The sequence below is a fragment of the Hemibagrus wyckioides genome, linkage group LG01 (genome assembly GCF_019097595.1).
Source record: "Hemibagrus wyckioides isolate EC202008001 linkage group LG01, SWU_Hwy_1.0, whole genome shotgun sequence".
In the NCBI taxonomy this organism is placed as follows: domain Eukaryota; kingdom Metazoa; phylum Chordata; class Actinopteri; order Siluriformes; family Bagridae; genus Hemibagrus; species Hemibagrus wyckioides.
In genome coordinates this window covers 13,015,740-13,028,305 of record NC_080710.1, presented here as the reverse complement: position 1 = coordinate 13,028,305, position 12,566 = coordinate 13,015,740, and the positions used below count along the sequence as shown (strand labels likewise).

The 12,566-nt window shown below is 39.1% G+C and overlaps 1 protein-coding gene across 3 annotated transcripts in view; it reads left to right on the top strand.

Moving 5' to 3' along the window:
* The window catches only part of hdac9b (histone deacetylase 9b), a 37,723-nt gene that overhangs the window by 8,255 nt on the left and 16,902 nt on the right, over window positions 1-12,566 (top strand). Inside the window, exon 1 of one of the 3 annotated variants that reach the window (XM_058394103.1) lies at window positions 7,706-8,327. The exons of the other annotated variants lie outside the window; for them this stretch is intronic. Within the exon in view, the coding sequence (XP_058250086.1) occupies window positions 8,216-8,327 (112 nt within the window). The 5' untranslated portion in view covers window positions 7,706-8,215. Of the gene's footprint in view, window positions 1-7,705; window positions 8,328-12,566 lie in introns of those variants that run through there. 3 annotated transcript variants of the gene reach the window in all.

The following is a 12,566-nucleotide window of genomic DNA, read 5'->3' as shown; positions in this document are numbered from 1 at the left end:
CAGATGCATCAAGCAGTCTCCTTTGTGTTACACAATTGTCCTGGATTTCCATAACATCTTTGCGAATATTCCAACAGATCATTAGTGCAGCATCTGAAAAAAAAGTGCTTTCTGTGCATTATTTGATCCGACCTGTAAAGTGCTTTCCAACTCACCCCAAACATCTTGCAGGAAATACCAACAGGGGCCAGACAGTGTAACCTAATAAAGCTCCACTGCTAAATCATTAGAGCGGAAAGCCACTCCCATAATGTAGCCAGATGGAGGCACTAATTGGGTTTGGACGTGCGGTTTGCAGCACTGGTGCCTTTGTGCTTTTATGAGGCCGGCTGAGTGGCCGAAGGAGAGCGATGCTGGGCTGAAATGGCAGAATTACACTACGGGCTACGACCTGGGTTGCTCTCTGTGTGAGCCTGTTGGGAGGAGGGGTGGATGAAGTGGGAGGTGAGTAAAGCGAGAGGAAACCGATTTGGGAATGGGGATTATTTCACACGTGGGGAAATGGTGAGGGAGAACTGATGCAAGTGTGTTGAGGGGCAGGAGGAATTGCTAGCCTGGGTGTCGCCAGGTATCAGGGGAAAACATTTTAATGATGCCACAATATGACCTGCTGCATCATAAGCCATGCTAATGTTAAAAAAGAGAGCTGGGATGCACCTGTAACCAGGTACCCAGACGGCACCAGGTTCCCTTGCTATCACCATCTGTGGTGTAAGCTGCACATCTGCCATCACCACCCCAAAGACACATGATGAAATTCTACAGAAACAATACACACGTTTACATACGCACATGTAAGCAGATGATTAGCGGTATTCACACCCACACAAGCACGCATGTACATTACACAGCCCCTCATGAAAAGGTTCTTATTCCAATTATTTCTGTCTGCATAGACTTCAGGGTAAAATTAGAGCCGAAGCGATGGCTGGAGCGACTCTGTAATGTGAAGAAAAACAAGTGAGCAGACCTTGATGCTGACACATTCTCTCCCACACAGATTGGTCATCTACAATGGAGAGAAATTCTCGCTCTCCAGTTTGATCTAATTAGCCAAAGAGCAATATTTTAGCACCCTGAGGATGTCTAATGCAACATGGCCTTTCGATGGGTTGATATTAGGACATTTTATGAAAACAAAATGTGCTGAGCTTTTATGGAGGGAATATAGTCGGCATTTGGTTTCCTTAGAAAAATATCTCTAATGTGCTGAAAGTGTTTTGTGTGTGTGTGTGTGTGTAATTGTGCACCAAAACGCATCAGACCTACAATTCTGACCCCATAACACAGCCCGAGTGCTGAATATGTGAGAATAACATCCTGATTTAGAGTAAAGATATTTTCTGATCAAGTATAACATTAAAGAGTGAGTCAAGATTTCTTTTTACTTTCACGTAATGAGACCCAAGATGCATTGCAGTGTCCTTTCCATGATACATATCTCTCATTTCCTCTTTATAACCCTACAATTGTCTTGTATTTAAATTTGGAAAGGATAAGGAGGGGCTCTCGGGGGCTGTGATGAGTTAACCTGAGAGAGCGAGAGCAGCACCAGCTGGCACACTGACGCTCACACTTAAATTGTTTAATAGGACTACAGTGAACAAAGGCCACCTCTGACGCAGGAAAGCTATAACAGGCTCTTCAACCCCTTTACAGCCCATCAAGGCTGCTTGCTATTCTAACAAACAAACACACACACACACACACACACACACAGAATTGTCTAGTTTTAGTAACCAAAATTTGAAAGGGAAATATAAATACAAAAGTAAATCAAACTGTGTAGCCAAGTCAGTTGCTCAGCTGAAAGTGTTACAGAGAGGCAAATAAATCCTGAAATAAGGGTCACAACCTTTTGTCCCATCTGATTAGCTGATAAACATTTGATAGTGTGCTATTTTTGCTGATGTATAACTGCTTATAGCCTCTGGTTGTTCAGTAAATTGCTATTTACATAAGCGTGTTATTGACTTACTGAAGAAGTGACACTAATAGAAGAAAAAGGAATGTAAATCTTGATTTACTGACTGGACCTAAGGTTTATCTTGGCTTTCTATTTCACACAAATCTTTAGTCTTCATTGTGAGCAAACTTGGGGCGGTGGTAGGTCAAGTGGTTAAGGCTCTGGGTCATTGACTGGAACATTGGGATTCAAGCCCTAGCACCGCCAAGCTGCCACTGTTGGGCCCTTGAGCAAGGCCCGCAACCCACCCTGCTCCAGGGGCGCTGTATCATGGCTGACCCTGTGCTCTGACCCCAACCCCCAAGGATGGGATATGTGAAGAAAAGAATTTCACTGTGCAGTAATGTATATGTGACAAATAAATACAACTTAACATCCTCAAATTAGTTATTTTTACATGCATAGGAATACTACCCTTAAGTAAAATGCTGAGCACTTCTTAAATATTCATACTTTTGACATTAACACAAAGGTTACTTCTCCTCTAGTTCTTTTCCAGCACATCTGGTCTAGACAGCTGTTATGGAAGCATGGTGAAGAATATTTCAGACTTATTTGTGCTGTTATTCAACCATGATGTGTATGTTTTCTCACATGAATGTCTACATATATAACCAAGCATGTTTAAACTATTCCCCAGTTCAGCGATAAATAATATATGGAATAAAAAAAAAACAAAAAAAAACAAACACAAAATACATTCCTTCTCTAAATTAATGGAGCCTGATGAAGTTATTGCTGTGCAGAAAGCAGTGTGAGCACCACACTTTGTGAGCTAGTGTTCTAGTGTTTGGACAGATGGAGGCTTTGGGCACTCAACTAGTGAGAATCGCTAGAATCGTGATCCTGAATCCGCCTGCACTGACGCTACTGATGCTCCAACATGCTAACAGGTGCTGGAGACATTAGCGCTGAATAATCATTAACCACGATCAAGCTGGCCTTAGTCACTTGAGGGATGTGTCTGTGTTTGGTTTCACGAATAATGATTATACTACAGAATACAATTTATTTCAAGATGGAAATAGGATACTATAGATATTACTATTTACATCAAACTGTATCTCAAATCTTTACCTAGTCTACTAGGGGCAATATTTTCATAGAATATTTTTATAGTTCCATAACCATCTAAAATTTCAAACTGCTATTTTCAACCACCTGATTATTTTTTTGAATAATATTCACAGCAATAAAATAATTCATTTGTTTATACTGATTGTAAAGGTATGGTATGTTGATTTCTGAACAGAATTGAACAATAGTGTACTGATAACAGGGTTAGTTCACTATGTGTATGACTTAACCACAAATTTTGTGTCACTTTAGTGGACACTTTAGAGCCTCATCAGAATTCCTTACTGTATTTCAATGATATAATTAACCCTTTTCAGTATACAACTATCATTTATATACACCGACCAGGCATAACATTACGACCACCTGCCTAATATTGTGTTGGTCCCCCTTTTGCTGCCAAAACAGCCCTGACCCAGCCGGTTCACCGCTGTTCTTTTCTTGGACCACTTTTGATAGATACTGACCACTGCAGACCGGGAACACCCCACAAGAGCTGCAGTTTTGGAGATGCTCTGATCCAGTCGTCTAGCCATCACAAATTGGCCCTTCATCAAACTCGTTCAAATTCTTACGCTTGTCCATTCACACATCAACTTTGAGGACAAAATGTTCCCTTGCTGCCTAATATATCCCACCCACTAACAGGTGCCATGATGAGGAGATAATCAGTGTTATTCACTTCACCTCTCAGTGCTCATAATGTTATGCCTGATTGATGTATGCTGGGGATGTATATTTCATTTCTTTTCATTTTCCCTTGGGTAGCAGCTGATCACTTAAAAAAATGTATAGAGTTTCTTTTCTCACTTTATAGCGATGTGATCAGATTATATATTGTACAGAAAACTACAATCATATTTTGGGACATTTTATACTAACTTAAGTGGCCATTATAATAACCAAATTAATCAGGATGTAACAAAGTCATGCTTGATCCTGGTACACAAGATTTGAAATACAAAATTTGGCACACAATATTTGAAACAAGAGAAGTTGTCATCTGATTGGTTGGATTCTACAGGATTTCTGGGAGACGTGAGTGTCACGTTTTTTAATATTCCGCCTGAACCAAAGCCATTCATGATGTTCTACTTCCCTGGAAGAAGGAAGACGCTGTGGTTACACCTGTGGCAATGAGCACTACGAGGCTAAACACTGAATTTTTTTTATTATTTGAAGTATACTTCTTGAATGAATGATCAATGGTTGCACACCGGTCTGTTATTGTAGGGGCATCGACTTTACATTTTCAACCATGATGCTGAACAAAAGGAACTGTGTCTGGTTGTTTTACATGTCAGTCAGACGCCCTCTTGGGCCAATAAAAGCTGCTATGGAGTCCAGACTTTCCGTCGTCAGAAGGTCTGGCTTCGTGAGTCTAGCTTGATCCAGATGTATTGATCAATGCTTTTCGTTCCAGAACACCAGACTGGTTTTTATTTCCAAAACAAATGGTGTTTTCCTGTTTACATATTTCCTTGTTTCATTACAAGTGTCAGTGATGTCAACTTGTGTAACATAGACCTCAAATGTCTCCTAAAAATAGTCCCTTATATGTCACATTCCTTCTCTTTCTTTTCTTATCTCCTATTTTTAAAGAGTTGAAGAATTGGATTAGAGGATGCTAGGTATAACACTTTCATTTGATTCCTGCTAATTTCCTATTGTTAAATCTGCGCTGTCATTTGGTGGCACACACCTTGCGTGACAGTAATCGCAGTGTTCCATTCATTACTGTTCTCAGCGTGGTTCACTGTGTCCTTATAACAGGTCATTGAAGCGTATTGTTAGTGTTGATGTGTATCAGCGTTTCTTTATTTAACAATCTTGTGGATTCAAAACATGTCACAACTCAACAGCTCAGTGAGTAGATTAGTATAGCTTCTTCACATATTGACCCTGATGTTCTTTCAGTGGCTGCTTCTCATTCTCTAAACCTGAAAACTCTAGCAGAGAGAGCAGATAGCCCGTCATTGTGAATCTGAGGATCAGAGTGGTATCAGCAACCTACTGCCTGTGAATGCAGATGAAGAAGCACTAAAGCTTGAGGCCTTGAGGCTGAAGGTGTATAGGGAAGCATTTTCTATGTGACAGTGGGTACTAATTGTCTTGTACTGTCTGTGCAATTGTGCAATTGCCATATGTGCCAATGAAAGATGTGGATATATAGTGGTCTGGAAGAAGTCTTTTTTTGCTGGTCACCAGTCTGGCCAAAAGTATGGCCAATGATGTTTACACTGGGGACATCCAGCTGTTAGTGTATATAATATTGGGGTTAGCCCATTGGTTAAAGGAAGTGATGGCAGGTCAGTAAGGTATCTTTTTCCATTAAATGCCATTCTGTGCACATTATGGCTACATTCTGGGCTGCACAAATTGAAACATCACTTGCAGATAATTTGGGTGATTTATTTGAGTGACTGCATTTCAACAGAGAAGAGTATCAAAATGTTGAGTGTCTCTTTTACTCAACAGTATATCAGACCACTAATTCACTCTCATCCATTAGCAGGTATTGCTCTCAGTGAGGAAATACAGTATTTAAGCAACTTCAGCTCACTGTTATTCTCATTTTTAATACAGAACAGTATTAGCATGTTAGTAGTGGCTTAGGTATTAAGCCATTGGGTGGTAATTAGTTCAAAGACCCATTCCTGGGCTCTTATCAAGGCCCTTAACCCTCTCAGCCCCAGAACCAACATATCATGGCAGACCCTTTGTTCTAGGGGTGTCCAATCCTATCTACAAAGGGCTGGTGTGGGTGCAGGTTTTCATCTGAGTCTACTGAAAGTGAAAAGCAACTGATCAAACAGGTGAAATCAGCTGTAGCTTCTACTTGATTAGAATGAAAACATCCCACTCTTTGTAGATAAGATTGGACTTTTCATCTTTGTTGAGACCAGAGGCAGGATAAGCAGTGAGAATAATTTTACTCTACTGTATTTGTATAAGTGCCATCACTATTTTTTTATACTAGTTTTCTTTCATTCTCAATATGAGGGCAGTATACATTTTTTGTGATGATAATATCAACACTACTTTCTGCATGATTGTTGCCTGTCACTCTCTAGTGACGACTTTGATATATGGCCTTCACTCTTTCTACAGGAAACCACATTGGTAGTCCAGTAGAATGGAAGGATATGTACTGTATGCAACCATGATTCCAATGTGGATAAGTGTGATGAGGATACAAATGCGGGGTCACGGTCACAACTTTGCTATTTGTACATAACAAGGAAATGAGCAAATAGGAATACTCCACTAGTTCCAAAGGAAACTTATATTTAACAAGTACACTTAAGTGCACTTTTGTGTTCTCTGGGGTAGCAAAATGACGAGAGCATAAACAGTCTGTCCAGCTGAAAAAACAGAAAAATATAGCATCATTCCCCTCCAACCCCAATCTCTGGGGTTAGACAGAGCGATGCGACAGAGCTATTTGTACCAAAATAGAACTGAAAACTTACAGTGCTAACATCCTGCTTCCTGTATTCTTTTTAGGGCTGCTCATCTCTCATATATTCTTCTCTAATTATGGTAGTAACCTATATTCTAGCTCTAGTTTGATTAAATTAAACAAAAAACACACATTTCTATATAAGCTATATGCATTGTATTCTGTCGAATTTTAATTTCTCCTTCATGCTCTCAGTGGCTCTATCTAATACTTAATGAATGTGTAATGACTATCACAGTTGTACATTTATATAGTAAATGCAACAAGAACACTTTTGTCTATGAGAAACATTTAGTGAGGTTTCTACAAAAGGCTAGGATCTTAGATGTATTAGGTAGGATATTTAAGTAAAGTTGTAAAGTTGACCTCATGTTGGAAGTGAGAAATGTACATCTGGCCTTGATGGGGATTTTAGTTTCAGGGGTTAACAAACATACCAAAACACACTAACAAACAACAACAAAAAAGGCCACGTTGACCTATGCTAAATTAAGAGTATTATTATTGGAGAATCCTTATTATTGCTATACATGTTTTTTTAATGCAATGCAATTCTCAAAAACTTTTAGGTCACAAATATGGAGTTTCCATAGCCTCTTTTAAGTTTTGGGCAATTATCAGAAAATCGTCCGGCTGTATGTTTTTTTTTTTTTTTACTAAATAGGTACAGAGAGAGAGAGAGAAGAGAAATAGAAAATTTCTCTCTAGAAATAGAGAGAATAGAAAGAATAATTTAAGGATTGTTTATAATTTGCCAAAAGTAACTGCAAAAAGACTTCTGCGATGCTAAATATGCTCTAAATATGGTCTAAGTTTCTGCACATAATCCATGCAAACGTCACAGCACAGCTGCATAAAGCAGCCAAATGTCAAGCAAAATGCAGACAAATTATATTTATCTCTCAAGAAAGCGGGTTGTGTGTCTTTTTAAGGAGGCCAGAGGGAACTGAAGAGAGGGAAGAAAATAGAAAAAAAAGGAGAGTGATAGAATAAGAGAGTGAAAGGGAGAGAGACATGCCTTCTGGCAGAAAAACGAGGGGCCACAGCTGTGTTTGGTGTGGTATTTTTAAATGCATCAATGCCGCTCCAATCCCTGAGCCTCGCCTGATCTATTTATAGCCAGGGCTGGCCATTGTTCTATTTCTGTCACCTGTGGGCCATGCCACTGTTGATTCACATGCAAATGAACCTCCTCCTTTCTACAGTAAGCTGCTCTGAACCAGACAGAGCTGTAGAGAGAGAAGCGACGGGAAGAAAGAGAAATGAAAATCAGAGCACAGCTATGTCTGCCTGACACACAACTCCACAGATGCAGTGAAGGGTCTGTGGTTCAGCCATTTTGCAGGGAAAAACAGATGAGAGGAGAGGGGAAGACTTAAACCACTAAAAAGTGAACGGATAAACCCTTTTCTGAAGAGCTCCAGCAGGAGATGGTGAAGCCCCCCTGCTGATTCCCTGACGCGTGGAGGAGAAGTGAAAGGGAGCAAAGAAGATAGCAGGGGAGGAACTGTTCGTGTTACCGAGGGAGGAGTTGTCTTTCTCACGTAGTGTCACCAGTGAGGAGGAGGCAGAAGCGAGTGCTTGTGGTCTCCTGAGAGAAAGAGAGAGAGAGAGAGAGAGAAAGAGAGAGAGACAGAGAGAGGGAGGACAAGGAAGGGCTGCTAGTGTGACAGGAAGAGTAGGGCAGGCAATGTGCCGCTGACTGGAGTATGCTACAGACCATTTACGAGGGTGACTCCTACTTCTCCAGCGACAGCTTTGGCAAACTCCGGCTGCCTCAGGAACCTCACGACAGTGACATGCACAACGTTAACAACTCAGGTGACTTTCAATTCTTTCGATCTCTCTTTCTGTCTCTCTGTCTCTCTGAAATGCATGCAGTCTCTACTTCTACACTTCCTGTAAGTGGAGCTCTTTAAACTTGTGTCAACAACAGCAGTATGACTAGTTGCTGGATTAACAGGTACTGCCCCTGTCATGTGCTTAATGGCATGTGCACTGGGCTTCTGTCTCGCTTGTGGAGCTGTCCTGCATCTGACTCGTATCCGGGAATAGGCTCACTATTTAAGATATAACCCTGATTTGTTATAAATAGAATAAACGAGGCATGCAATGTTGTCTAGTAATAGTGCTGAACTGCAATGGCATGCAGTTCGGTAAACAGTAAAGTGTATTAAAGAGCTACAGCTTGTACAGGAGCACTGAAGCAAAGACAGGAAACAGGCTGACAGAAATGCAGTCGACATGAAAAGCATGTTACTTCTGATACTGTCAAAGACAATATGCAGGTCTATTTTGGAGCCAGGTCTTTTTGCTGACATCATGACCTGATGTTTTTGCTTCACTTATCATAACATTTCTCTACTTTTGTTCACATACAGATGTTGCCCGAAAGCCTATTACTTTTTAGATGGCTGCTCGAGGGTTCTGGGAAATTATATATTATAATTATACATAAAATATATATATATATAAACGTATGTCAGGGTTATATTGAAATTTCCCAGAATATACATATATATATATATATATATATATATATATATATATATATATATATATATATATATATATATATATATCATATATGTATATGTACATGTATATCAAGTGCAACTTCATGACAGCCTCAATCGTTTCAGAGCCTTAGCTTAAGCGCTCTGCTCCCTTCAGAAACATCACAATGTTTATTGCACTACACATTAGACTTTTATGTTAAGGCAATACATGTAAACTGTGCAAATATAGCAATGGTTCTATAGTTTCAAGAAATTTTGCCAGAGAAACAAGTTGTCATCCTCACTGAGGCTCAAAGAAACCTGTTGTGGGACTGAACTAAATGATTTAGGTCAGTAAGGCTGAACTCTAAAATGAGACACGGGTCTAAAAAAAGCTTGAGGATATTAACCTTAAATCCTTCAGGTAGCCTAATTCAGTATAAGCTTAGGATAAGTAAAAGCTTTGAGGAAGCATGTATAGTGTGATGCATGTATACTTATGTGTACGTGGTTTAATAGGCTCTTGCACACAGCAGGCTGTTGCTTAGTCTGTGGGTCAGCTATTTTTAGCCGTGTTATTTTCAACTTCTGGCATTAGGGTGCTAAGATTAGGCACCACTTCATCTGTTATCATTCCATCTCAAACCGCTCCTAATATAACTATACGCTGGAACACATTAATAGTGTTTCATTTTTTCTTGTCATTTGCTCTCAAGTGATATGTAAATGATGTGTTGTTATCGAGAAAGGCACTTCTGTCTTGTGCTTTTTGCTTGAGAACGACTTGAATTTTGAGTTTTCCCTCTCTGTATTTTTATTCATTCTCTTAAAACATGCACCAAGCTGGTCATTTTTAAAAAAAATCTTTCCAGCAGTCCATCCACTCAATATTTTTAGTAGTAATTATGCTGTCATCCTGAAAGCAATGTCCTGGTCTCTGCTTGAGGTAAAAAATGACAAAGAAACATAAAAAAAAAATCCTTCTAGTGCTGTAAATGGCAATGTTTTTAAAGCATAATCAGTTGGGATGCAGTGCTATGTTGGATTGCAAAAATCAGTCACTCATTATTTTATCCCCGTCTCTCCCACTCAGCTTCTGTGACTCTGATGCGGTTGAATGAGGAGCAAAACCACTCTAATTAATATTCTAATGAAAACACTCTCTATAAGTTGAAGACACTCAGCTGCATCAAAGAGTAGAAAATAAAAACACGGCTCTGACAGCCCTCCATTATAGTCGGAGGATAATTACTAATGAAGCTTATTATACTTATGACTTCCTGTAATTTGATGCTGGGCAAGAGTGAATTCATAAAAAAAAATAAGAGAGAGAGAGAGAGAGCAAGCAGGACCTCTTAATTTATCACAACAGTACCCTCTCTAGGCTGTTTTGACATGTTTTTGTTTGGTTAAATTAGTTTCTGTTCTTTCCAGACCACTGATAATGACGTATCTCTTTCATCTTGAAGTACCTGTGAGATGTTTAAGATGACAGGAACAGTTTCACTCCCCCTTCTCCGAGCTTGACTTTAGATGTATGGCACTAGATGTTCTTTGACGCATGCCTTTCACACATCACTGTTGATAGATTAGTGATACCTGCTTCTGGTGTCAATGGCAGTTTAACTGGTGTGACTCGTTTTCTCAGCTTTATAATTATCCCGTGACTATAATGGAAAGATTGTTAAAGACATAAATAAAGGCAAAAATCTTGACTCATTTAGACATAATTTAAATACCTGGCTATTAATAATTAAGCTTGGTTTAAGTAATGGGTTATAGGACTTTAGTGCTTATATCCTAGCAAAAAATAACAACAAGGTTATAAAGCGTGAAGTCATAAATTTGTGCCCAGCCAGATCAAACATATTTGTGTGAACAGAATACACAAATGGCCACCATATGGCAATTATTTTGCACTTTAAACCTCACATTTTGTGCAATATATATTGTGACCCCAGAACATCTCCTTGGAGGAATATATTCTAAAGTATATAGAATTCAGCTGAAAGTGTAGCGGTGGTGCTGTTTTAAACCTGCCTGCAGCACAGCGTATTGTCATCTTTAATAAGTGTTCCAGCATCCATCTCAGACAGGCAGGAAAATACCATTCAGTGGTGCATCTTATACGAGGGCAGTATGGCATTTAAATGAGGCTTGGGCCTCCAGATTTAGACTGCATTTTGATTTGTTTCTAAAAATATATAGACTGTTTGAGTATGCTTTTTTCTGTTTTGGAGAGTTTAATCATACTGGATGATTGGAAAAAAAACAAGAAGCAATTGACTTAGTGGAAACTGCTGAGTGATTCGTTACTGAGCAATATTTTCCACATAATGTACACTTTTAGAAGGTTGAATCTACAAATATAGATTATATTGTCGTCTCTTGACGTGAACTCGTGAATATTCAACAGCAGAGAGTTTTAGAAAGAATTCCAAGTTTAATCCTTCGGTGAAAGGTATAAAACCCTTAACTATTCAAAGAACAACTAGAAAAAGCGATTATGTCTAAGAGTTTACTGAAGCATAAAGAGTTGTTCCCTGAAGAGGACATGATGAAATACCAATTTGTGAGAAGTGTTTCCCACATTTATATAATGAATCTTTTTAATTTTCACTTTTAATAGATAAATCCAATTAGTTCAACTGTAGTATTTTAATTTCTTTGCTATAATGAAGGCAAAATCCAATACAACTCAAGACAAATCTTCCACTGATATATGCTTGGCACAAAAAAAGTATTCAGTATAAAATGTAATAATCATATTTGCGTTTATCATTTGACATTCTAGTATTGACATTTAATTTGCACTCAGAGAAACTTAGAAGTTTAAAAAGAAAATCATAAGCAAATCGAAAACAATTCCTCGAACTGCATAAATATAGTTATCATGAGGCAATAATGGTGTGAAAAGATAAATATCACTTACCTGACATGCTTTTGCACCCTCTAACACAGCATTCAAAATGACATTACAATTAGAAACATTCAATATGCGAGGCTGCGCTGAATCTGTGACAAAATGGACTTGAAAATGTAACACATTTCACGGCCTTCAGCCTGCCAGTTGGGCCATCGGGGCAGAGCCACAGCACATTGTCTAAAACATGGTGGCTGAGAGAACGCGAACAATTCTGCGCACCATATGATCAATATCAATTACAGATACATTAGGCTTTAGTTCTAGACTTGCATTAACCCAACGTACCAAAATCAGGTGAATGTCACCTTTATGTATAATTGAAAAGACTTGGAAGTGCATATGTTAATCTCTCACAACAAATTAGCATGCTTTCATTTAGCGCTGTGTAGGAGGCTTACTAATGTGTGTCTGGATTTACCAGAGCCCCAAGCCTTTTATCAGTGTACTCAACAGTAATTTGAGACAGATCAGCGTGCAATTAAAGCCCTGACCAGTGACTCATAGTTACAGCAGTCACCCTATACCCTTCCTAGCAGCCTCTAGGGAGAAGCAGGGTTTGGCATGGTGTACAGTGCAGATCTGGGTGCCAAAGTCAAATTGTAAGCTGTCTTTCATAAATCTAGTGTTTATCAGCTG